This window comes from Triticum aestivum, chromosome 3D (assembly GCF_018294505.1).
Source record: "Triticum aestivum cultivar Chinese Spring chromosome 3D, IWGSC CS RefSeq v2.1, whole genome shotgun sequence".
NCBI lineage: Eukaryota > Viridiplantae > Streptophyta > Magnoliopsida > Poales > Poaceae > Triticum > Triticum aestivum.
In genome coordinates, this window is record NC_057802.1 from 21,898,075 (window position 1) to 21,924,573 (window position 26,499).

Genomic DNA, 26,499 nt, shown 5'->3' on the forward strand with positions numbered 1-26,499 from the left:
AGTGAAATTGTCTTTCCCATTCTTTCCCCTGATCCTGCTACGAAGAAAGATGCTCATTTCTTAAAATATCCCATATATGTAGGGGGAAACCGAGGAAGAGGACAGATCTATCCTGATGGTAGCAAGAGTAACAATACAGTCTATAATGCTACGTCAACAGGTATAGTAAGAAAAATACTACGTAAAGAAAGGGGGGGGGGGTTATGAAATATCCATAGTTGATGCATCAGATGGACGCCAAGTGATTGATATTATACCTCCCGGACCAGAACTTCTTGTTTCAGAGGGGGAATCCATCAAGCTTGATCAACCATTAACAAGCAATCCTAATGTGGGAGGTTTTGGTCAGGGGGACGCAGAAATCGTGCTTCAGGATCCATTACGTGTCCAAGGCCTTTTGTTCTTCTTCGCATCCATTATTTTGGCACAAGTTTTTTTGGTTCTCAAAAAGAAACAGTTTGAAAAGGTTCAATTGTACAAAATGAATTTCTAGGTCCCGGGATTTCTTACCATCAAGTTGGTAAAAAGCCTCGATTTATTGGCAATTGCTAGAATTATCTATGATCTATTTTGGAAATCCTTTTTTTGTTTAGACTGCTTTTTGTTTATGAGATGTCTGGAATTCCTTATTTATATCCCATGCAAAAGAAGATAATCCAAGGCAAAGGCGAGAACAATAAAATTAAAATTTATTCCTTTTCGGAGGGATTGCAGGTCTTCTTAATCGTCTATTCGGCACAAGAAAAAGCCTTTTTCTTGTGTCGATTCTTCTTGTATCAAAATAAGAATCCTTTTTATTCCTAATTCGTCAAAGATTACTATTTCTTCTTTATTCGGGTCTGTCTCTTGGACCTCTCTTTATTTTGCTTAGGTTTAGCCGAGGTAGTGGACAAACAGAGGGGAAGAAAATATGGCGGGGGAAAAATTTCTTGTGATTGTGAGCAAATTGCTTGGCTTGTTTAATTAAGTTCAACTTCAAATTTACAGAAATTTTGCAAAAAAAAGTAAACTCTTCCATTGAAGGTTTTTTTATTTTTAGGCTAGTTGAATAGTTTTGATTAAGGTTTTATTAGTTTATTACTCGAAACTAAGTCAAGGATTTTCAGGATACTTCCTTCGTGGAATAAGATATTGGATCCTCGAGTGATCTCTTTTTCTTGTTGCTTCATAAGAGTGAATCGAATAGATTCAATTCGCGTTATAAGAGTAAAAATTCCACGGGTCCTTTCCGCTCTAATCAGATAAAGGGGGGTAAGGACCCGCTAAGCTCCTACTTTTTCATGTTTACAATCTGGTCCCTCCGATTACTATAGAGATGAACCCAATCCAGAATATGAACCATAAAAGAAAACACCTACTAAACCAATCACAGCAGTACTAGCTACAGTACCTATCAGCCAAAGAGGAATTCTTCCAGTAGTATCGGCCATTTCCCCTACTTTCCTCCACATTTTATCAATTGGTCATGCTAGAGACAAAAACAGTCATGGGTAGTTATAAGGATGGTATCCTTCCAAATGGGATAAGAGAATTCTTATTAGTCTCTTTCTTTCTCTCAATTGAAGAAGTAATTGGAAAATAAAACAGCAAGTACAAAAATGAGTAATAAACCCCAGTATAGACTGGTACGATTCAATTCAACATTTTGTTCATTCGGGTTTGATTGTGTCATAGTTCTATAGTTGGAATTTGTTTTATCGTTGGATGAACTGCATTGCTGATATTTATCCCAAGAAAAAAACAGTAGGTACAGCTAGTCCGTGAATAGCCAGCCATCGCACTGTAAAAATAGGATAGGTTCGATCTATGGTCATTGAGGGCCTCCTAAAAGGATCTACTAAATTCATCGAGTTGTTCTAAAGAATCAAAACGGTCGGTTATTAACGGAATTCCTTGTCGGCTTTCCGTGAAATACTCGTTTGGCCTAGGACTTCCAAACACGTCATAAGCTAAACCCGTACTGACAAATAACCAACCCGCAATGAATAGGGAAGGTATAGTAATGCTATGAATAACCCAGTATCGAATACTGGCAATAATATCAGCAAAAGAACATTCTCCCGTGCTTCCAGACATGCTGAACTCCCAAAAATTTTGTACATTCAAAAAAGGAATTGATTCTGTAAAAGATGGGATCGACCAGTAAATAGAAAATTACTGATATTTCATCCTTGTGAGATTGTCAATTTTGTACCAAAGGTGTATTTTGAGTATACCGAATTAGTATAGCTATCCTTCCTATGGCACATCAATCTGGTTTTGCCTGGTTCCGAAACAGAATTACTTTTTTATTTTTTTGTCTATAGGTAAGCTATATGTTGTTCAAGGCATCAATAGAAAACCCCATTTTTGTAGGTTCTACTTACTTTTCATTGGCTTCGGAATAATAGAGTAATTCGGAATAGCAGCCAAAATCTTGGGAAAATCTATGTTAATGATCAATAGGTTTGGATAAATAATTTAGGAAGGATATTCTCATACTGACACAATACAAGGACAAGTATATGTGAAATCTATCCTTTCATATTCGTAATTCATCTATGTATTGTTTGTTGGATTAGGTCTAACTTTCTTGACCAAACTGCGAGCGCGGAACTTTACGAGATGAAATAGGGAAAGACAGAAGATAGAATAGAACTTAAAAGGATAATTGAAGTGACTCGTCTTCGAATCTACTTTGGTTGGAGTTCGAAAAAGGAATAAAAATAAAGTAAATTCAAGGAAGAGCTTTTTTTAACAGCCCCTTGGCAGGTCGTGGAATGCTTTTGTTCTCCTCTTATTCCATATGGAATACAATCAGTTAAAATAAGAAGGAATAGGGGAATATTCGATCGTTCACTCCAAAAAGAGGGTCCTATTGAAAAAGAAATTATCCAAAATAGAAAGAAGTTTTTTTTTTCAAATTCAATTGTTTATTTATCTCTTATTCAAAAATTTCCCTGAAAATTGAATGAAAAAATGAAATTCAATGGGGTTAGATGATCTAGTTCTTAATATTATTACTTTACTCAATTGACAAATTCCACAAAAAATCTCTTGATTCGAAATTAGGGACTCATGTATCATCTAATGAATCCACTTTCTTTTACACTTCTGTATCTTACTCTACCTTGTTTTTTAGTATTATCTAAAATAACTGATGAATTATGAATTTTCCATAACTTAGGTAAATGCTTTACCAACATATGTAGTGTAGTAAAAATAAATAAATGGAATTTAACTCTTTCATGCTTACTTTAACTAGTTATTTTGGTTTTCTACTGGCTGCTTTAACTATAACCCCAGCTCTATTTATTGGCTTGAACAAGATACGCCTTATTTGAATTGACTGAATAATTATAATTCAGAAAAGAAAAATCTTTCTTTGGGATTCCTGGCATTCTACGACTCTTTTCCAGACTAATTAGGAATTCTTTTCTTGGTCATTGAGGTTCGTGGATAATTTAGAGTACTATTTAGGGATAGATCGTACCTCTTTTTTTATCCCCTCGAACAAATCGAATGAAGTTTTTCTACTTGGAGTCGTCTTAGGCCTAATTCCTATTACTTTAGCGGGATTATTCGTGACTGCGTATTTGCAATACAGGCGTGGGGATCAGTTGGATCTTTGATTGAGTCATTTTTTTCGATTGACCTCCTCCAGACCAGAGAGGAGGTCAAATTGAAATTGGAGTTACAATTCAATTTTGTTAAGTTATTTTACTCTGCTTCGACATAAAATAGATGGAATCACGCTCTGTAGGATTTGAACCTACGACATCGGGTTTTGGAGACCCGCGTTCTACCGAACTGAACTAAGAGCGCTTTCATTCATTCAAAAAGAAAATCTTTTTCTATTCCTAATGTATCTCACGTACGTATAGTCTCCACAAATTCAAGTTATAACCACTTTACTTTAATTGATCTCGTCGCTACTGCCTATAAAGAAGAAAGAAGTAATAGGTAGGGATGACAGGATTTGAACCTGTGACATTTTGTACCCCAAACAAACGCGCTACCAAGCTGCGCTACATCCCTTTTCCAAATTAAATTGTTGTACAATGCCATTGTACACAATTCCTGTCTTCTTTTCCACATCATAATTTTCTTCTTCTTTCTTTCTCTATCTATATATAGAACCCTCGTGTCATTTCTTCTTTTTGGTCTCATATAATTAAGGAATTATATACATATAAAATCCAATATAATTTCGCCTATAAAAGAAGGATTACTTTTCCTTGCTAATATATAGGAAGAAGGGGTCATCTTTTTCTTTTTTAGGGATAGGAAAATTTCGTCGATATGGTTCATTTTATATATAGCATAACAATCTTGGGCAAGAGTTTATGATCATATATGTATTCCAACAAGGAAGGAAGATTTTCAATGCGGGATATAAAAACATATCTCTCTGTAGCACCCGTGCTAAGTAGTCTATGGTTTGGTGCTTTAGCAGGTTTATGGATAGAAATTAATCGTTTATTCCCAGATGCTTTGTCATTCCCTTTTTTTAATTCTAGTTATTGCTATGGGAGGGATAGATTTCTTCGTGATATGACAAAATTTGATCCTTTTCAATCTTTTTTTAGTATCGGAAGGAAAAAGAAAGAAAAGATGGATTGGGTTGAACCTCAGAGTCATTAAAAATTTGGTAAACCCCATTTTTGAAAATAGAAATTCAATTTAAAGGGGTACCCAAGCTAAATAAGGCCTCAGAAATCAGAGCATAGAAAAGGCGGGGCTGGCTAATTAAATGAAAGGATTTCGAACCAAAATCTTTGCTAATTCGACAAGGATTGTATTCTTTAATTATTTCTCTATTTTTTATTACTTAATTTAAGAATAAAAAAATTATTCTAATGAATTTTATTCTTCTTCTTCGGATTCAAAATAGAAGAATAAAAGAATAAGTAGAAGAATTAAGTTAAGTCAATCCAAAAAGAAAAGGAGGTTCATGGCCAAGGGAAAAGATGTTAGAATCAGAGTTATTTTGGAATGCATCAGTTGTGTTCGAAAAGGTGCCAATGAGGAATCGACGGGGATTTCTAGATATAGTACTCAAAAGAATCGCCACAATACACCCGGACAATTAGAATTCAAAAAATTTTGTCGTTATTGTCGCAAGCATACGACTCATCACGAAATAAAGAAATAGGAACATCGTGTGTTCGATCTTTCCAAACAACAGAAAGAGTAAGAACTTCATATTTAATATATAAAGAAAACATAGTATAGAATACAAAATACAAATCAACTCATCTGATTTCCGGTAGATATTATTTCATATGTATAGAGGGTATTCATATACTATAATATGAATCAAATAAGATATGGATCAAAGAAAAACTACTTCTTCTGGATCCTAAATTAATAAAATAAAGAATTGAATTTTCAAATTTTCAAATTTTAAATAAGGAATAAATCATGTATACATCTAAACAACCTTTTCTTAAATCTAAGCAACCCTTTAGTAAATCCAAGCAAACTTTTAATAAATCCAAGCAACCCTTTCGTAAATCCAAGCAAACTTTTCGTAAATTCAAGCAACCTTTTCGTAAATCTAAACAACCTTTTTGTAGGCGTCCCCGGATTGGCCCGGGAGATCGAATTGATTATAGAAACATGAGTTTAATTAATAGATTTATTAGTGAACAAGGAAAAATATTATCGAGACGAATAAATAGATTAACCTTGAAACAACAACGATTAATTACTCTTGCTATAAAACAGGCTCGTATTTTATCTTTCTTACCGTTTCGTAACTATGAGAACGAAAAGCAATTTCAAGCCCAGTCAATTTCAATAATTACAGGTTCTAGACCCAGAAAAAATAGACATATTCCTCAATTAACGCAAAAGTACAATTCCAATCGAAACTTAAGAAACAACAACCAAAATTTAAGAGACAACAACCGGAACTTAAGTTCCGATTGTTGATGTTTTATTCGAATTCGAAAGGGCCAGACCTATATATATTATAAAGAAAGTAATCTAGCTCGTTGATTCCTACCACTTAATCTTAATTTATTGTATCTTCCCGGAGTTCCCTCTCCGGGAATTCAACTTTTATTATTCCAGTATATTACTTTATTTATACCTTTAATTGATGATCTTTATTTTATTGGAAATCGTGTAAAGATTATTTGGATTTGATACAGCTACTTGTGCAAGCATTTTACGATTAAGAATCAATTTCTTCTTGTACATGTTGTGTATTAATTTACTATAACTATCGAATACTTTATATACCCGCGTTGCTGCGTTTATCCGAGTGATCCACAAACGATGAAAATCCCTCTTTTGCCTACCTCTATCTCGATGAGAGGAAACAAAAGCTCTTTTTACCTGTTGGGTAATCATTCGATTAAGTCTTAAATGAGCCCCTCTAAAGTTTGAGGCAAATGAACGCATTTTTGTTCGTCGTCTCCGGGCTATATATCCTCGCGGAACTCTGGTCATTGAATCAAATTAACCTTAATGAATAACTAATGATTTCTCTTCTTTTGGCCACCCTTTTTCTCATTAATAACAAAACTAATTATTCCGATATATAAAATATTAATTCCAATGGCTTTTGCTATAGTAACCTTCCCAACCACGATTTTTTATTCCACTCCGTTCAGTTATTTCTATACGAAATAACAAATTCATTCTAATAATACTAAAAAAATAGTGGGTTCCATCGTTTCTATGGTTCCCTTTTAAACGGTGAGGCCCTCTCTATACACCGGAGCCCTTTCTTTCATCAAAAGGTATTGCGAACTTGTATAGTCCACATTCTTTGGCTCTACCTATCCATTATAGAGTAAATAGCTCTTTTCACAATAAGAGTTATCCATACAGTGACGGTATTTAATTATGAAAGTTGGCTAAGTAGCTGACCCTGTTAGTCCGTTCTTTTAAGATAAAGGAGCATAAGCCTTTTTCTTTTTATTACTATTTCCTCCGCTTAATGGATAACCATTTGCTACCAATGGGAGAATTGCTTCTTATTTACAATTTAGATAATTGGATTTGCACCAAAGGAAACCATAAATTCCATATACCATAGAAATCTAGGATAGAGAAGCTATATCCTATTCATTGGTACTAATCATGGATACTTCAATTTTTTTTATATTTGTTTGAAGTCATGATCTGAACGAGTCGCACATACACCCTAGCACATGTTCCTCGACGCTGAGGGCATCCTTTAAGCGCGGCCGTTTTTCGAGCATTTCGTATTGGCTGTCTTGCGTTTCTAATAAGTTGTTTAACCGTCGGCATGTTGTATGTATATAGAAAAAAATGTATTGCGAACTTGTATAGTCCACATTCTTTGGCTCTACCTATCCATTATAGAGTAAATAGCTCTTTTCACAATAAGAGTTATCCATACAGTGACGGTATTTAATTATGAAAGTTGGCTAAGTAGCTGACCCTGTTAGTCCGTTCTTTTAAGATAAAGGAGCATAAGCCTTTTTCTTTTTATTACTATTTCCTCCGCTTAATGGATAACCATTTGCTACCAATGGGAGAATTGCTTCTTATTTCCAATTTAGATAATTGGATTTGCACCAAAGGAAACCATAAATTCCATATACCATAGAAATCTAGGATAGAGAAGCTATATCCTATTCATTGGTACTAATCATGGATACTTCAATTTTTTTATATTTGTTTGAAGTCATGATCTGAACGAGTCGCACATACACCCTAGCACATGTTCCTCGACGCTGAGGGCATCCTTTAAGCGCGGCCGTTTTTCAAGCATTTCGTATTGGCTGTCTTGCGTTTCTAATAAGTTGTTTAACCGTCGGCATGTTGTATGTATATAGAAAAAAATGGATTGGTTTAGATCCATCTTAACCTGATGATTGCTCATCATGAAGTCTTTCTATTTTCTATTAAATCGAGGAAAACACGAATTTAGCTGTGAAATAACTTTACAAGAAGTCCGAACACTACCAATCCTTAAACATTTCTGGAAACCACACTGGATCAGTATCGCAGTGCTTGTCAATCATTTCATCCCCTACAATATCGACAAGTCCATAAGCTTTGGCTTCGTCTGCTGACATAAAAACATCCCTTTCCATGTCTTCGGATACAACCCAAAAAGGCTTGCCTGTTCTTACTGCATAAACCCTTGTGATCATTTCGCGAACTTTGTGTAACTCTTCTACTTCTAGTAAAAATTTTGGTGTCCTTGCCCGATAATAAGCACTAGCAGGTTGGTGAAGCATAATCCTCGCGTGAGGGAATGCTATACGCTTGGTGGGTTCTCCTCCAAGCAGAATGAAGGACGCCATGGAGGCGGCTATTCCGAGGCATATTGTATATATATCTGGTGTCACCGTTTGCATCGTATCAAAAATAGCCATTCCTGAGATTGGCCACCCGCCTGGGGAGTTTATAAACAAAAAAATATCACTAATTCCATCTTCTATACTCAGATATACCATGAGACCTGCAATATGATTCGTGATCTCGCAACGAATCTCTTGACCTAAAAAAAGTGTCCTTTCTCGATACATAACATTGTATAAGTCAACCCAAGTCGCTTCTTCATCTCCAGGAATCCGGTAAGGTACTTTTGGAACACCAATGGGCATATTAGATTAATATTATTAAATTTAAGTAAGAAAACCACACTTTAATATGGAAACGTAAGAATGGAACAGAAAGAAAGAACCGCAGTTTATTGTCTTAATTTTTATTCTTATTCTATATGAATACTATAGATTCTATTAATACGTAGATTGAAAGGTTATACATATAAGGAATGTAAGACAGATTGAATAAAGGAAAAGGAATGGGTGATTCGAATGCTAAACAAAGAGGGGTAGCGATCTATTCTTCGTTTTTTCCAAATTGGCCAAGTTACCCATTGCATATTGGCACTTATCGAGTATAGAATAGATTTGCTTCTCTTTCTTCTTATGAACAGAATTGGCTTCTTATTTTTAATGGAATGAAATAAATATTCGCGCTTTCTGACACAGAATCCCCTAGAAGTGTTAGGTACATAGGATATGGATAGTCTTTTTCAATGCGATAAAATAAAGCGACATCGCCGTCTATTTTTCTTTGCTAAAGGGGTATTTCCATGGGTTTGCCTTGGTATCGTGTTCATACTGTCGTATTGAATGATCCGGGTCGATTGCTTGCGGTGCATATAATGCACACAGCTCTAGTTTCTGGTTGGGCTGGCTCAATGGCTTTATACGAATTAGCAGTTTTTGATCCCTCTGATCCTGTTATGGATCCAATGTGGAGACAAGGTATGTTCGTAATTCCCTTCATGACTCGTTTAGGAATAACGGATTCGTGGGTGGTTGGAGTATTTCAGGAGGAACTGTAACAAATCCGGGTATTTGGAGTTATGAAGGTGTGGCAGGTACGCATATTGTGTTTTCTGGCTTGTGTTTCTTGGCAGCGATCTGGCATTGGGTATATTGGGACCTAGAAATATTCTCTGATGAGCGGACGGGAAAACCCTCTTTGGATTTGCCCAAGATCTTTGGAATTCATTTATTTCTTGCAGGGGTGACTTGCTTTGGCTTTGGGGCATTTCATGTAACGGGTTTGTATGGTCCAGGGATATGGGTATCCGATCCTTATGGACTAACTGGAAAAGTACAAGCTGTACATCCAGCGTGGGGTGCAGAAGGTTTTGATCCTTTTGTTCCAGGGGGAATAGCTTCTCATCATATTGCTGCGGGTACATTGGGTATATTAGTGGGCTTATTCCATCTTAGTGTCCGTCCGCCTCAACGTCTATATAAAGGATTACGTATGGGCAATATTGAAAATGTACTTTCCAGTAGTATCGCTGCTGTTTTTTTTTTTGCAGATTTCGTAGTTGCTGGAACTATGTGGTATGGGTCAGCAACGACCCCAATCGAATTATTTGGGCCTACTCGTTATCAGTGGGACCAGGGATACTTTCAGCAAGAAATATATCGAAGAGTTAGCAATGGTTTAGCCGAAAATCTTAGTTTATCAGAAGCTTGGTCTAAAATTCCCGAAAAATTAGCCTTTTATGATTATATTGGTAATAATCCGGCAAAAGGGGGATTATTCAGAGCAGGCTCAATGGACAATGGGGATGGAATAGCTGTTGGATGGTTAGGACATCCCGTCTTTAGAGATAAAGAAGGATGTGAGCTTTTTGTACGCCGTATGCCTACTTTTTTTGAAACATTTCCGGTTGTTTTGGTAGATGAGGAGGGAATTGTTAGAGCAGACATTCCTTTTAGAAGAGCAGAATCCAAATATAGTGTTGAACAAGTAGGTGTAACGGTGGAGTTCTATGGTGGCGAACTTAATGGAGTAAGTTATTCTAATCCTGCTACTGTAAAAAAATATGCGAGGCGTTCTCAATTAGGGGAAATTTTTGAATTAGACCGGGCGACTTTGAAATCTGATGGTGTTTTTCGCAGCAGTCCAAGGGGTTGGTTCACTTTTGGTCATGCTACCTTTGCTTTGCTCTTCTTTTTCAGACACATTTGGCATGGCGCTAGAACATTGTTCCGAGATGTTTTTGCTGGTATTGATCCAGATTTGGATGCTCAAGTGGAATTTGGAACATTCCAAAAAGTGGGAGATCCAACTACAAGGAAACAGGCAGTCTGATACACATTGTTATAGTATCTTTCACCTCTCTTTTTTGATTTGACATGGGAAACATCTCCCATCCTTTCTTTGACTCTTTTTCTTTCTTTATATGGGAAATTCTCCCAAATGACAAATGAATAGGTGTGGAAGTTATAATTGTAAATAAACCAGGATCGAATCTATGGAAGCATTGGTTTATACGTTCCTTTTAGTTTCGACTTTAGGGATAATTTTTTTCGCTATCTTCTTCCGAGAACCACCTAAGGTTCCACCAACTCCAACTAAAAGAATAAAATAATTTCATTTAAGTAAGAAGTCCCCCTATCTGGGAGACTTCTTACTTAAATTAGTCTCCGTGTTCTTCGAATGGATCTCTTAATTGTTGAGAGGGTTGCCCAAACGTGGTAGAGCACCAGGGGTGCGCCATTAGTATCAATTACTAGTGGCGCACCAGTAGTGCGCCATTAGTAGGCAAAACTGGTGCGCCACTAGTAGGCCTTTTTCTAGTAGTGACTTGTCCGAGATTCGATCGTCGGTATCTCAATACCTAGTTCAATTTCGTTACCGGCAAGTCTCTTTACTCGTTCCGTAATACATCATCCCGCAACTAGCTCATTAGTTGCAATGCTTGCAAGGCTTATAGTGATGTGCATTACCGAGTGGGCCCAGAGATACCTCTCCGACAATCGGAGTGACAAATCCTAATCTCGAAATACGCCAACCCAACAAGTACCTTCGGAGACACCTGTAGAGCACCTTTATAATCACCCAGTTACGTTGTGACGTTTGGTAGCACACAAAGTGTTCCTCCGGTAAACGAGAGTTGCATAATCTCATAGTCATAGAAACATGTATAAGTCATGAAGAAAGCAACAGCAACATACTAAACGACCGTGTAAGCTAACGGAATGGGTCAAGTCAATCACATCATTCTCCTAATGATATGATCCCGTTAATCAAATGACAACTCATGTCTATGGCTAGGAAACATAACCATCTTTGATCAACGAGCTAGTCAAGTAGAGGCATACTAGTGACACTCTGTTTGTCTATGTATTCACACAAGTATTATGTTTCCAGTTAATACAATTCTAGCATGAATAATAACCATTTATCATGATATAAGGAAATAAATAATAACTTTATTATTGCCTCTAGGGCATATTTCCTTCACTTGTGTGGATCTCTATTGGCTATAATTGAAACTATGCATGGTTCACCGATTGTTTGCTTCAACTTCATCATTCTTAGACTTTGTATTTCATATACCCAAAAGGAGTGCATCTCTACTACTATAGTACATCAATTTTCGAACATGGACTACCCCTCCACCGAGATGTACAAGCAAAGTTGTTAGCCGTTGATTTGTTGGATCTCCACTGTCTATCAATACCAAACTGATGTTTCTTCTATTCGCGTTGTACGGGCGCGTGCCAAAACATTGCCAATCTGGATCTTTCTAGACATGCCAGACGCGCTGCTCGCCTACACCCTAGCGGTTTGCTGTAGTGCATAATTAAATATTCCATCAACGAGTATTTACATGTCAAAAGCCTCAAACGCGAACGTAGCAACAAGCCTTTACAACAGCGGCAACATGATAGTCAATTTTGAAAATCCAACTGTTTAATTATAAGACACCAGGTGAATAGCATGTACCTTCTACTAGTTAACTTATATGTACCTATCAATTGATGTTTATCATCTCCCCACAAAAAAACAATTGATGTTTATCATCATGAATACAATGATGAACATACTTCAATTCTTTTGCGATGTGTTCACGACCCTATTGTTTAAGACCTTGCTAGCTTCATTCATATTCTATCAATTTGTTGTTGAAATTTCCCCACAATTTTTTTTGTTTTTGAGATTATTATGTTACAACTGACTACTGCCCTTTTTCAAAATGATCAGGAGATTACTTATGAACATGCTATATTCCAAGGATCAGTTAGGCTTATGTTAGTCTCTATTTTTGTTTGTGAGCTTTGAGTAATCTAACAATCTAATCATAGGTTATTTTACCAGATTTGTTCTAGTTGTAGATGACATATATACCACTGCAGAAAAGTAGATTGATGACCACCTTAAAATGATCTATGGGAGATTTATTGAATTGGAAAAGATAGAAAATTATCTTAGTTTGCATGGATAGAAATAAGAAGTAATGTATTAGATCTGAATTGCTTGCTGGTCTTGGATACTGTTATAGTTGAGTTGATTAGTTCACTCACATAGCTAAATTCTCCATTTGTGTTCTCATGTTTCACAATAAGTAATACATAACCAGAATCCAAGAGGTATGTATATGCTTTAAAAGATGTTATGTGAACTAATGATTTTCTATAAATGATCTTCATACAAATAGCATTCTTTGTCAGAAACTAGAACAAAATTGGCACTATCCCTTTCTAGGATACAGAAGGATTTTCAAGGATGAACTATATATTTGCTACTCCATAAGCCAAGAGGACCTCTTATGCTCAACTCAGTAGCTGGGTGATCAGATTCTTGTAAATATTTAGCTTTAAGTACACCAATAATCATCCGCACTATATTCTGACTTTTTATTAATATTTGGAGTAGGTATTTCGCCTACAGTTTCACGTCAAAAAAGGGGGTAGTATCCGGACGCAGAGTATCTGCACCTGAGCTCAAATGAGCTCGGGTGAATAGTAAAATCAAAACAAAATCGAAAAAATTCAAAAAATTCCAAAACAAATTCAGGAGAAACATTGACAAAAGTTTTAAGTGCTTGCAAAAATTCGTCATGGAGTTACATTCCTAGAAGGCGTGGCAAAAACAAAATCGGTACTCTGAAAATGCTACTTTCAAAAGCATTTTGGAGCACTGAATTTGTTTTTTTGCCACGCCTTACACGAATGTGATTCCACGACGAATTTTTGCAAGCACTTAGAACTTTTGTCAATGTTTCTCCCCAAAAATATTTGGATTTTTTTGAATTTATTTTGAATTTTTTATTTTATTGTTCACCGAGCTCATTTGTGCTCGGGAGGAGAAAGGCACTTTGAGTGTCATCTATCTATAATAGTTACTCCAATGTACTTATTTCTTAAGTCTCACTTAAATATCAAATGAAAGTGTTTCACATCAATATATGAAAGTTATGTTTTTGAATAAAAGTTGGCAGTATTTGCCTTAGTAATTAACATACCTTGTTGATTAAATGTATTTTTCTTATTTCCATAGATGCATGCACAGATTTCAATTTACACACACTACAAATTAAATATAAGGTACTGAAGCCATAGACGTGCCACATGTTACAATATGTTCACCTGCAAAAGATATACAAAGCATAATCAACATACATTTGAAAAAGAAAAAAACACAAGGTTAGTTGACTCGTTAGTTTTTTGTATTGTACATGAACATTTGGTAATATTTCTCCATAGTATTTTGCAGTTGCAAAGGGTCGAACATATTTTGCATGCAAATGCGATTTCTCAGGATCTAAGATGCACAAATATGGCATTCCAAGATCGAGTACACACGCATATATTTTTGTATGTATGTTGTTCGGAATATATGTCTCATCACTCTTTTATTCCAAGGCATGTTTTGCTTATGTGATTTGACGATATGTTAACATCCAGGTGTCCTAAATATGTATCTTAACCTCCGCCCTCCCCCCATCGCGTCATCCACTCAGGTGACACGGAGGGAAAACCCTAGCAGCGGAAATGTCACCCCTCCCCCTTTGTGTGATACCCACTCGCAGTGCCGATAGCCGTCGTTGGGCATAGTCTATGTAGTGGTAGGCAGCAGCGAAAGTCCGTATTCCACCCTATAGTCACGCTTATGCGGTGTCAGGGCTCGGCGTGAGTTGGCTTAGGGCAGGGGTGCAATGGCAGCCGCCATCCCCTCACCCGATCTGGCGCTGATGAGGCCCTACTGGATTCTAGTTGCCTATCCCAACGGGCTAGTATCAGGAAAGGGTTCGGTCCTACATGGGCGGGTCGTAGCCTCCCTCAAGCCGTCGGATCTAGTGCTCTGGCGGTTGGCAAGCTTAGGTTCCGGTTAGATCTGGCTGGTGTGGACGCTACAAACATGCTTTAAACTCCACATGCATCATGGTAATTGTGCATGTATGTAATGGTGGTGTCAACATAGTTTTACGTTCTAGTTGGGGTTGGGATCCGCGTGGTGGGTGGATGCCTGGGAAGAGGGCGGTGTCCACTCTGTAGCAAGCAACAAGCATGGGTGGTATCCTGTTACTTTGGCCGCACGGTATGCATGGCCGCATCATTCGAAACTTGGTAGTCTAGATTTTGCGTGTGAGGCTAGTGCACTTTGTTAGGAATTGGGGTGCCCGATGGTGGTTTGTTATTCAGTGATGACATAGGCTTGTGGCGGAACAAGCAATTTTAAGTCTTTCATCCTTGTTTGCATGATGTGCCACCTGTACACCGGTGGATCGATGCCCTCGAGACCGACAATAGGTTATAGGGTTCTCCTCTATGGTTGTTGTTGTCAGACCACTGCTGGCGAGCGCCTGGTGTCTCAACGGGTTCAGTTCTACGAGACCGGTGTTGTGGTATTTTGTGTTGGTCTTTGTCATGCAATGACATTCTTGAACTTGCATCTTGTTGTATGGTCGGAGGGTATAGTAACCTAGTTCTGGACTTTGTGGAGTGGACGAAGATGTGTTTCTTCTGGTGATGAGAACTACTTCCATGATTTTCACCTCCCTAGTGGTGGTTGTTGTTTAAGAAACTTTGTCCTTGGTGTTACATCTTGGGTTTTCTTATTTCCCTTTCTTTTTCATGTATCGCCTTTAGGTTGTAAGTTATTCTAGGACTATGTATCTTTTGTTGTTTCCTTGATTTTTGTGATTTTTGGTGTAAGTGGTTGTTAGACGCAATCTTGGCCAATTGATGGCTTTGTTGAATCAAAGGCAGGCCTGTCTTGTGCCGTTATAGTGTAGACAATACGGTAGAGATTGTACCCATTACAAAATGGATGTCATGGTTGCCGACTATCAATTAATACCACTCATCAACTAGTATATCTATTCAAGGAAAGGACATGGACCAATAAGTAGTACTACTGTATGTCCACTTTATTTTTCTAGCTAGTTGGCGACTTGTGGGATTGATATGCAATGACAACAACCAACTTGCAGGAACATAAATTGCTAGATGGCTCAACAATTAATTTCATTAAGCTTCCTAAGGTGCCAATGATCTTGCTAGTATGTTCTAGGTAAGACTCTCAATGTCGCATCAATAATAGGGCAGCCCGTGGTGGTAGAGGAGCTAGACACCACTTGAACCCTTCATGTAGCATCGACGCTACAGTTGACACAAAACATCATATATGTAGAATAAAATATCTTGGCATTTGATGGTTAAATATCTTGGCATAGTACCAAGGTTCAGAAAGGTAGCTGGTGGTTTGGATATCAATCACTAAGTGACGGTCAAATTTTCCACCATATTAGCAATGATCACTATAGCTTCAAAACACTCTACTAGTTCTATGATCTTATAACTATAGATAGTTCCCCTATTCTATATAGATAAAGTTTGCCAAAAGTAAGTGTTAATTTCAAATTGTAACTTCATGAAAAGGAACACTTAGATCAATCATAAGCTTAAATTACGAGGAAACCCGTGAAAAGACCTCATTTACTCTCAGTTTCAACATCCATATATTTCTTAGTGGGCAAGTGTGTTTGTGGTGAAGAATATCTTGTTCTTGTTATGGTGACTTATATGTACACTTATCTTGTTAACTAGTGAGGTTCTAACAAGGTGGTACGTGTTTTGGTACCAAAAGATGGGAGAATTGTGTAATGTGGTATGCATAATTACTATTTGCATTATAATATGAATATGTGATCCATTGTCAGAGTCCATTAAAAGTTGTCGTGAAAAGATGGGCCTCACCATGAAATCCATGATTTAAATCGTTGCATATACCATGTACACACGATTTTCTTAATTGAACTTAGGACTAAGGATGTTGCACTTTGAAGTTTTCTGCTCCATTTCGACTCTAGGTTAGGAAGAACGTAAAAGAAAGAGAAACAAAGGAACCAACATACCTAACAAATTATATAGAAACACACGGAAAGTGAACCATTTTTTTGCAGGGTTTAGTTGAACCAGTTGAATTGCATGAGAAGACACAATTGAACCAACAATGTCACAATCAATTGCACAAATGCACAGGTGAACAGCCACATGAATGTTTTTATTAATACTCCATATGTCCCAAAATATAATGTGTATATAGTTGTTTAAAGTTAAATTTCATAATTTTAACCTAGAAAAACTTATCAGCATCTAGAATAACAAATCAATACCATTAGAGTCATCATGAAATGTATTTTCATATGGTAAAAGTTTAGCATTGCATATACATAATTTTCTCTAAGAACATAATTGAAGTTTGTGCAGCTTGACTTTTGCAGGAACCAATGCGCACTATGTTATGAGGCAGAGTGAATAGTTTCTTAGCCTGTAAAAGTTTACCAGTTAGCATTTATTTGTTTTATTCTGATGTTTACTCAACTAGGAGTATCGAAATTCCTGGAAAAAGTAAGAGTATCAAAGAAACAGAAATATTTCCTCTTCTTTTTTTACTTTGCATATTAGATATGACTGAAGTCAAAATTTATATTAAAAATTATTGACATCAACAAGACCAAATAAATGTAATATTAAATATATTTCTAATGATACTGAGTTGTACTGTTAATGTTAATATTTTTTCATATAACTTTGTTTAAACTTTGGAGAGTTTCACTTCAGACAAAATTAATACGCGGAGTAAAAAGAAACGAAGAAACTACTTAGCACAACAGGATTAACCTGTCTTCTCCCACTGGCCACCGGTATGAAGTACGCCATTCTTTCCTTTTTATGGTGCACATAAGATTTGTCTGAGTCAAACTTCGCAAAGTTTGATAAAATTTATATTAAAAAAGATCAATAGCTACGGCATTAAAGTTATACAATATAAAAATAAATTTGATGATGCATCTAGTGATGTTGAATTATTGTGAAAGTTGATTCTTTTTCTATAAAGTTGATCAAATTTTATAAAGTTAACTTTAGACAAATCATCGTGTGGAGTGGAAAGAAACCGAGAGGGTACTAGTAGTATATCTAAGGACTGCTGGGGTAATGGACAGCGTACATATGGCAGTTGGTGTGGGTAGGACTTGTCCTTTTCTGATATGTACTACTAGACGGGCATATACGACAAGGGTTCGCTGTGGCTATAGCGGCAGAAAGAAAAAAAATTCAAGTGGATGCACAGTCCCTTCATAGATCTACCGGTATCTATCCATATTAAACCCTTTAACGGTCGCGCAAAGTGCGAACCCTCGTGCGTGCCACGTCCGCAGGTTTTACTGTCGCGTTTTTACTGTGTCGAGTGAGGACAGACACAAAACGCTCGCACCCCTCGCTCATAGTTCTTTCCTTCTCTCCTCTCAGCTAGGGTTCCCACCACCGCCGCTGCCGCCGCCACCCTCACCAGCGCTCGTGCTTCGTATCCCGTCCCGAGCTCCACCTATCATCCAACGCCGTCTCCCGCCGCCGGCGTCTGGCAGCGCGTTGGCGCCGCCGCGGCCACGCTACTTGAGGCGGTCCTTGTCGCCGTCGCGTTGGGGCGCCAGCGCCTCCGCCGCAGGGCTCCGGTCGAAGGGATCCCCGCGCTGGAGGACGGCTGCACGGTCGCTCACGGCAAAGGGAGCGAGGCAGTCGATGGCCTGACGGACCTCATCATCGTCGGAGCCGGGGTGGCCGGATCCTAATTTCTTCACTTTCTTCCTTTGCCATGTTCCTCCACCCTGCAGGTGTAATTTCTTCATTTTCTATGAAAGCATTCACATCTATTTTTCCAGTTTCTCCCGTCGGGATTTCTGATTTTGGTTCTGAAGTGTGGAGGTGGATGTTACTTGGTTTTGTGGGGAAAAGAAATATAGTCAACTAACTCCGTAGTGATGAAACCTTAGTATCTGGGATGAAGACCCAGCATGATCTGCGCCGCATCTATTCGTAATGGAATTTGTGTTAATAGCCATATAAGAATGGCCACAGTAGGAATATCTGTTGATGTCTACCTTACTTAAATCTGTCCTGATCTTCGGTGTGCATTGTGGGGCGAAAGTTTGCTTTTGTATGTGGTGTGCAACAACAATTAAAAATATGGGCTGCTGATTCATGGAAAATATGTGATCAAACTCTGTGCAATATGCCACGGCATTGGACCTGACCTAGCATAAATGATTATTAATTGCAATATTTTACTTGTAGACTGATTTTACAAGATAAATCAAATAGCTGATAGATAATTTATCCTATTAAGCCTATTCAAATACAGTGTTGCTTGTTTTGGTTTCCTTATCTGTCAGCTGCTTTGTTCGATTGCTTGGCCTCGCTTTTGTCGATCGGCAAGGTGAGATGTGCTCTCATGGCTTTACTTCGTTGATTCGTTCTATATTGTAAAAAGGTGCTCTCTGTTTGTTCCTGGTTCCCTTTGGTTCGCTTGCTCCTTGCTTGTTGGAGGATGTGTTTGTGCGTTCTGGCTCATGTGCATGCTCGTGTGGTGTCATCAGTTTTCAGTGCGCTGCAGTCCCTGTTTAGTTTGGTTCTTTGGGTGTCACTTGTGCATGTGTCGGTCTATCCAATGATTACTGTAAACCACCAGCCAATGGTTGCTGCTTGCTGACTATAGGCATGGTGACTGTTTCAGTTGGTGCTTTGGAAAGGATGGATGCAGTGGGTGGTGCTTGTTGCTTTGTGATGATGGCCGTCTACTAATGTTTAATCTCTGTGTTTTGTAAAGCAACTATACCCCCTGCTCATTGTTTTATATGGATGATGTGCTCTATGAGTTACCTGCTTGTTGTTTTTATGCACTTCTCTTAATTCATTTTTCCCCTTTATAGTCCACTGATTCATCTATAGTATACTGCTAGGTTCTTCGCTTGACTGGATTGTAGGTGGCCTTGTGTGCTCTCGTTTCGTTTTCAGCTGAGTGCTCTTTGTCAGCTGCTCTGCTTGCCGTGGTTTGCCCTTGCTCTCCTAAATCCCCTATTACTCACAAATTTTCATGTTCAGTACGTGTTTCAGTTTCATTTCTTGATTTATTTCCCTGCTTGCATTTATATCATCTATCTCACTTCAGTTTCACCCTCTTTGACTGCTACACTGAACGCATGTATATCACACTGACGTACTTAAGATTCACGTATTTAAATATGTGTGGTCTGGTTATGTGTATCACATGTCTTTTACCATTTGAGTTTCACATTTGATTCCTTTCATTTCCAGTGTGATACATAAATGATTGGGGCTTTCCAATTTGGTGCTGAAATTTAAGCAGCCACTTCAATTTAGTGCTATTCGGCACTGAGATGCAATGTAACCAATTACAGAGCTTTAATTCATGGTAGACAAAAATCGCAGAATGGTGCATGTTGTGATTAATCAAGTCTTTGGCTTCCCAACGATGTATTATTGGGTCACTTGTGTAGTGTTTAACATGCCCATGGGAATCAATCATGTGATCCTGTGGCTTTCGTGTTGTTCACCTCACCACATTTGATGGATGTCCGGGAGTGGTTCTGGCTACATGGGTAATTTATTCATCCATTGTTCTTGTTCTTATTTGTTTCTTATGGTGTTGCTAAGTGTACTCATAATTATTCAAAATTACATGTAAATATGTTTTGCCATCCTTTAAGTTTATCATTTTTTTCCCACTGAAAACTGTAGGGCAATTATAACGTTGTCTTTTGTATTAGTTATGCGCTTATCCTGCTATGTAGGTATAGGAGTTACATATTTCGAATTCGCGCGTGTTAGTTACACAGGTAAGTTTTGCCTTACAAGTAACATGCTTTCTAGAATCTTGCTTCCTTTTTATCAGTTATTTTGCACTCCGTCTCACTAGAATCTTGCTTCCTTTTTGTAATGACTACGTATTTTGCACTCCGTCTCACACCTTCTTTTCTTTCATTGGATCTTACTCTCAAGTTGTCCAAGGTAATGATTTTCATTACCTCACTGCCCTTAGGAGGGGCTCATCACATTTGCTCCTGATTCCATGTTGCCATTTCTATACATTATTTTTGGTTAATCAATTTTTGTTCTTCTGACCAGTGCCACTATTGGCAACTATCTTCAGTGCTTCTCAAATGATGATAATTAAATAAACCTCCCTTGCAAAGATGGAAAAGACCATTTAATTGTTAATTAGAAGTTGGGAGAATATTGTAACCATTCGCTGGCAGGTTGATCAAAGAGTTGTCATCATGATTATTCGCTTATTTTAATATCAAACATTTTGAGGTATATCAATCATGGTAAGTTTCTCAGCCTCTTCACATTGCACGCATAATATCTTTTGCTTTCCTAGGAATATGATAAATCCATGACTTAGGATAAACACTGATATGTTGAGATCCCTACTTTTACTAATATCCTACTTCTACTGATGCCAGTTTCAACTGATATTTATTCATGGCTTAAGATGAACGATACATTATGCATTGCATATGAACCATAATTTTGCTGCAGCTTTAGTTGATAATCGACAACAAAATATTTCTATAGTAATTTGTTGAATTCTGGAGTAAGCATGAAATGCATTTGCATGACCTGAGATTCGCCAATGTGCTCCTATTTTTCAAATAGGCAGGAATGAAAAGGTGGTTCAGAATTGATGGATATTCTCCCCCATGCTTGTTTACTTGTGGCCATGTTTGTTGCTTATATCTCCATACTTATGTGTATTAATCAGACATTTGCTCTTTTCTGTTTGTAGACAACTGGAGTGTGTCCTTTGCATTCACTGCACATCAGTGCAGTCCAAATATTATATGCAATCAAGGTGCATATTGGTGTATATTTTTCTTTTTCTCATATATGGAAATGATAATTCATGTAATTGACATATGTTTCAGAAAAACGGAAAATATTAAATATTACGAGTCAGATATCAGCTGCTGGTGTCAGGCAGTGGGCAAATGGAGAATGGAGACGATGACGCCGCGGTCCATGGAGCTGTTCGTGACGCACGATCACGCGGCGAAGGAGCAAGCGGATTCTCAGCTGACATGGTTGCAGCTGGAGGAACACCCCGCGTGGTTGAGCAGGGGCACACTTTTGAGAGGTTTGCTGATACTATTCTGTAGTGTTAGAGTTTGGTGGTGTCGAGGAAATTGAATTTTGATAGGTGTTTGCTTTGTTTGTTTGTGCTTGAAGGTTCGTGTACTTTGTGAGCACATTGGACATGCTGGAGATGGTGAATATATTCTATGCTAAAATGTTTCATCTAGATGGGGCTAACAAACGTCAAACCTAACTCATGCCCATATATATATATCTCATGTAGTGAACTCTAGATGGAGCCTTGGTAATACTTTTGTGTGTGATACTGATATCCCACGTACTGAATTTCAAGCCTTCGAATGCTCTTGTGTCACATATAGCTTCTCTTTGTTAGCTTCATTTCCTTTTGGATTTGGATTGTCTAACTGAATTATGCTCTGTGTGACTCTAATCACATATACTACTTCCTATAATGAATCTGATTCTCTGTTGTATACTAACTGTATTGGTGCCCAGAGGGCCTGATATTTGTTCGTCGTCCGAACAATCTCACCTACTGACATATGGATTTCCTGACATTGATCTTGCCTCTAACTCAAGGCAATGTTCATGTACACAAGTAACAGGCATAGTAGCGCAGAGGGCTGTGCGAGGAGGCGTGGAAAGGCATGTTAAACGAGTAATGAACTCTGTCCGACTAAGACATGTGCTACTATGTAAAATGGACGCACGTGACGAGTCGGGGCACTCAAACAAGACAAGTGCGCACAGGAACGCTTCAGGAGGTGCGCCTGGGGCGCACCCCAACCACTAGTGTAGGTGTATAGGTGGTGGCGCCTTCTGTGCGTAGGGTTAGAGACATGCTACTTTGAGTAGTAGTACAGGCCAATATAGGGTAGAGGGATTGCTCAAAATATCTACTCCATTTTGAGAGAGAGAGAGAGAGAGAGAGAGAGAGAGAGAGAGAAAGAGAGAGAGAGAGCTTGCCTGTGTTCTCCTGGGCAATGAAAACTCGTGCACAGTCGCACGACAAGGCCGCGCGAATACTTCAAGATGCAGTCAGGCGTCAAAAACGTTCTTGGCGGTCAATGGTCGTTGGTCATCGGTCGATGGTTCCCGCCGCGGCCGCATGTCTATGTGCATCAAGTAGTCTTGCAAGTTGCAACCATGTCATGCAATGCACATGTGCATCATACACATGACTCTTCTTCACCAGAACAAACGTAAAGTGATTATTAGTACTAAGTAGTGCTGTAGTTCAATAACAGAAGAGAACATACCACAAAAAAGGAGCATGACATGTATATCTCAAGATGCCTCGGAGCCGCCTCACCTTTTCTTCTCCTTTTGGGTGTTGGCCAGATGCCAAGATGGATCCGTAGTCTTGTTCATCATTTTTATCTACCTTTGAACCCAAAGGATTTTTCTAAAAATGGTGTTTTATATCTACACAGAAATGGATTCAGCTCCGTCAAAACGGAAACTAGGGAGGCACACAGAGAGAAAAAAAGGTTTCCTCGACAAAAAATGTTTTGTTATATATAATCAAAAAGGAAAAAAGGTGTAACATGATTTATGCACCGAAAACCATCGTGAAAATAACCACGGCTACTCGATCAATCTTATACCTCATAGAACAAAATGGAGCATGTTTCTATTGAATAACTAGGAATTACTCCCTCCATATAAGACATTTTTGTAAGCTAACATAGCTTACAAAAACGTCTTATGAGACGGGGGGGAGTAGAATGCAGAACTATTCGTTCAATTCTACAGTTATGTTCATAGACATCACACTATTGGTGGTATATGGGGTGACAAAATATCATAATTGGACATGGAAGATAAGTATACAAAAAAATTGTAATTTACTTATCATGTTTTTCTATACCCAGTTTGTATCCAGACATACTCCCTTCATTTTTTTATACAAGGCCACAAACCCATATTACAGGTACCAAGCTAGAAATTAATGGCCTTAGTTTAATATAACATTTTTACGTACGAATACCAGTTTATGAGCAAATACTATGAAAAGCATGGACTCGGATGGAATTTTTAACGGAACTTACTTTTGAGTATCTATTAATTATTGAGAAAGCATATTAAAAATGTTTCCATATTCCTACAAAATTTAGTATAATAGGTATATTAGAGACTGCAAATGCTCATATTTTAATATGTAACCTTTTCATTTTTGGAATAAGACAAAACATGTAAGTGCACATACTAATAAGCATGTACCAAAGCGTGTGCCAAAAATTTGCACTAAGTACACCGCACATCTTTCAAAGAATAAATAAATACACCACACATCTTATTTATGACAAAGCATACGTATTCAAGCTAAACAGCACCCAGTCTATGACCGGTTTCTCTTGTTCATCGTCGTGTGCGGTCTAACCATGATTCGGGGCACTAATCATGGATTTTCTTTTCAAGAGGAATTAATTCAATCCCAGTGAGAATGGATGAGCACCACAAAACCTCGTCGTAAGAACCAGAAGGACAGCAACTTGTGGGTATCCAAGGGAAAACCTTTTCCATGGTTTGGACGGGCAGCACACAGTTTCATACCCAACAAGTTGCCAGCTCAAATTCCCATCTCTAACCAGCCTCCCTCATTTCCAGCTCCTCCAACTTGCAATCTGTTCAGATCAAATGGGCAACCACCTTGTCCCTTGCTGGCCATAGCTATTCGGTCACCTTTATGATCGATGTGTATGGTTCAGAGAATGGAGCCTGCCACTTGCACCTACAATACTAAAGTAGACGTGGTTAGGTTTCTGGTGATCATATGTTAGCATAAGCAGATTCAATGGATCTCTGCTCCCTGTAATTAAACGAGGGCAGGACAATTCTGTGGATGGCGTCACAGCTGTATGCATGGATAGATAATCATTGTAAAATTCACACCTTTTTGTTTTAATATCACTTTGATGATATCGCCTGCTGCAACTTGGGTTGGTAATTGGTCAAGTACACGGAATCCCCTCAGAGCATATGGAGAGTAGACTTTGACAGGAATTTCCATGCCTCGAGTTTGGAGTTAACTTGTTGCAACATCCTAGCTGCCTCGCATTGCCCACATGCTTAGTTCATGCATTTCATGGGCGTCTTGTTATTTTAGCAACACAAATACTCAAGTCAGTTTTCGCAATCAAACTTAGGTTGACTAGTAATCTTTAGAAAAAGATCTTAGGTTCTGTATAAGATGAAAATGGTAATAACTAACCAGTTATGGAAAATATTAGCAAAATGTTAAAAATACACCTTTTGTTTACTACCAGGAGTATGTTCTCCCACATTCAATATTCCACTAAACAAAATCATTTTCAGTACATCTCGTTAATGATTTTAAGATACCCCAATATAAGTAGTACAGAAAAATAAAACCGTGACCCCTAGTTTTGGCTGTATGCCATTTTTACTTATGAAAGAGGTATATACGCAAACTATGTAAAATATATGGATTCAGACAGATTTTTTTTAAAGCACTTTGGGGTATCAAGTAATTACTTTTTGTGAAAAAGGGGTCATATCTACCAAGGCTCACTAGAAGTACAAAACACCCTGAGCACAACTTTTTTTTAATATAAAGGTCCCTAGACCATCGAACAACCACTACTGGTCTACCACTGCTAGAACGAGCCGCCAACGCACCAATGTCACCGCTCCCCTACCAGAGTTGGTCTGAGCTCATCGATGATATTAGGGAAATCTTCATGCTCGTGGCCCTAAGGACCAGCACCTTGGAGTCACGGTTATCGAATTGAACCCTTGAATTGATCAGAATGCATGAAGAGATACCCTCTTGGTTCCGGCAAACAAATCACAATTACAGGTACCGGGAACCTCGCCGCCTAAAGAATACAATAGGAATCTACGAGGAGCTCCACCGACTCTATTGACAGATGAACACAAGAAGGATCAGAGCCTAGAAGACTACCCGCCATCCGTCTAAAAGCCGCTCCTGTGAGAAAAAAACAATAACCTAAACTACTAGCCGGATCCAAGGCATCAGAATTCCCCTTGAACCACTGGCACCGGAGCAGCATATGGAGGGGAGGAGAATCTGCTGGCTAGCCGGCGAAATCTGAGGGATCTAGGACAGTCGTTGTCGCATCTTACGTGATTGTAGACAAAACGATTTATTTTTTGTATCTACTAATTACTTTTGAAGTATATTAGAAATTATAAATAGTTATACTTGATCCATCTAAATGGTATATGAGGAATGGAAATACATACTCTTAGGAGTACAAAATTATTTGTTAGTTTCATATTTGTTTTACTAACACAGGCAGGTGTCACTCACGGTAAGCTTCTAACAATATTCTATATCTAAATAGCCAACCCCCACTAACCTATTTCTTTCAACATGCAGGTACGTATGACACCTCATTACACAACACGCATGAAAAGAGGACCACCTCCACTAACCTATTTCTCTAAACATGCAAGCATGTCACATGATCATGCAACATGCATCGAAAAAGGCCCACCTCCACTAACCTTTTTCTCTAAACATGCAAGCGTGTCACATCATCATGCAACATGCATGGGAAAAGACTCGCCTCAACATGCAACCCATACATGAAAATTCCATTCTAATGTGATATTTACATAGAAACACAATAAGTCATATGTATTTTTAGTTCTAGCTCTTATATTCTTACTCCTAATGTTCATGTTTTGTACAAAGAATCACATTGAAATATGTTGCAAACTATCCCGCAACAACGTGCGGGGTATCATCTCGTGTTCTAAAAGGCAAGGACATGCTTCCTATTCCTAGTTTGATGATACAAACCTGCACCAGAAA

The 26,499-nt window shown here is 38.1% G+C and overlaps 2 protein-coding genes and 2 non-coding genes across 5 annotated transcripts; 2 read left to right on the plus strand and 2 right to left on the minus strand.

Moving 5' to 3' along the window:
• Positions 1 to 3,730: 3,730 nt before the first annotated feature.
• Positions 3,731 to 3,804, minus strand: TRNAW-CCA (transfer RNA tryptophan (anticodon CCA)). The gene has a single exon. It is a non-coding gene; the product is annotated as a tRNA-Trp (tRNA).
• A 139-nt stretch (positions 3,805 to 3,943) lies between these two features.
• TRNAP-GGG (transfer RNA proline (anticodon GGG)) lies at positions 3,944 to 4,017 on the minus strand. Its single transcript has one exon. It is a non-coding gene; the product is annotated as a tRNA-Pro (tRNA).
• Positions 4,018 to 4,869: 852 nt separating this feature from the next.
• LOC123076986 (30S ribosomal protein S18, chloroplastic-like) lies at positions 4,870 to 5,931 on the plus strand. Its single transcript, XM_044499160.1, has one exon. It carries the CDS (start codon positions 5,404 to 5,406, stop codon positions 5,914 to 5,916), a length of 513 nt encoding a protein of 170 aa, XP_044355095.1. The 5' UTR covers positions 4,870 to 5,403; the 3' UTR covers positions 5,917 to 5,931.
• Positions 5,932 to 20,134: 14,203 nt separating this feature from the next.
• Positions 20,135 to 22,147, plus strand: LOC123073857 (uncharacterized). 2 transcript variants are annotated; one of them, XR_006435767.1, is made up of 4 exons: positions 20,135 to 20,606; positions 21,388 to 21,453; positions 21,527 to 21,735; positions 21,828 to 22,147. XR_006435767.1 is itself a non-coding variant. In XM_044496868.1 (3 exons), exons 1-3 carry the CDS (start codon positions 21,302 to 21,304, stop codon positions 21,842 to 21,844), a joined length of 378 nt encoding a protein of 125 aa, XP_044352803.1. In that variant the 5' UTR covers positions 21,027 to 21,301; the 3' UTR covers positions 21,845 to 22,147. The 2 variants fall into 2 exon arrangements, 1 of the variants encoding a protein (XP_044352803.1); XM_044496868.1 differs by lacking the exon at positions 20,135 to 20,606 and having other exon boundaries at positions 21,027 to 21,453.
• The last annotated feature ends 4,352 nt before the right edge of the window (positions 22,148 to 26,499 follow it).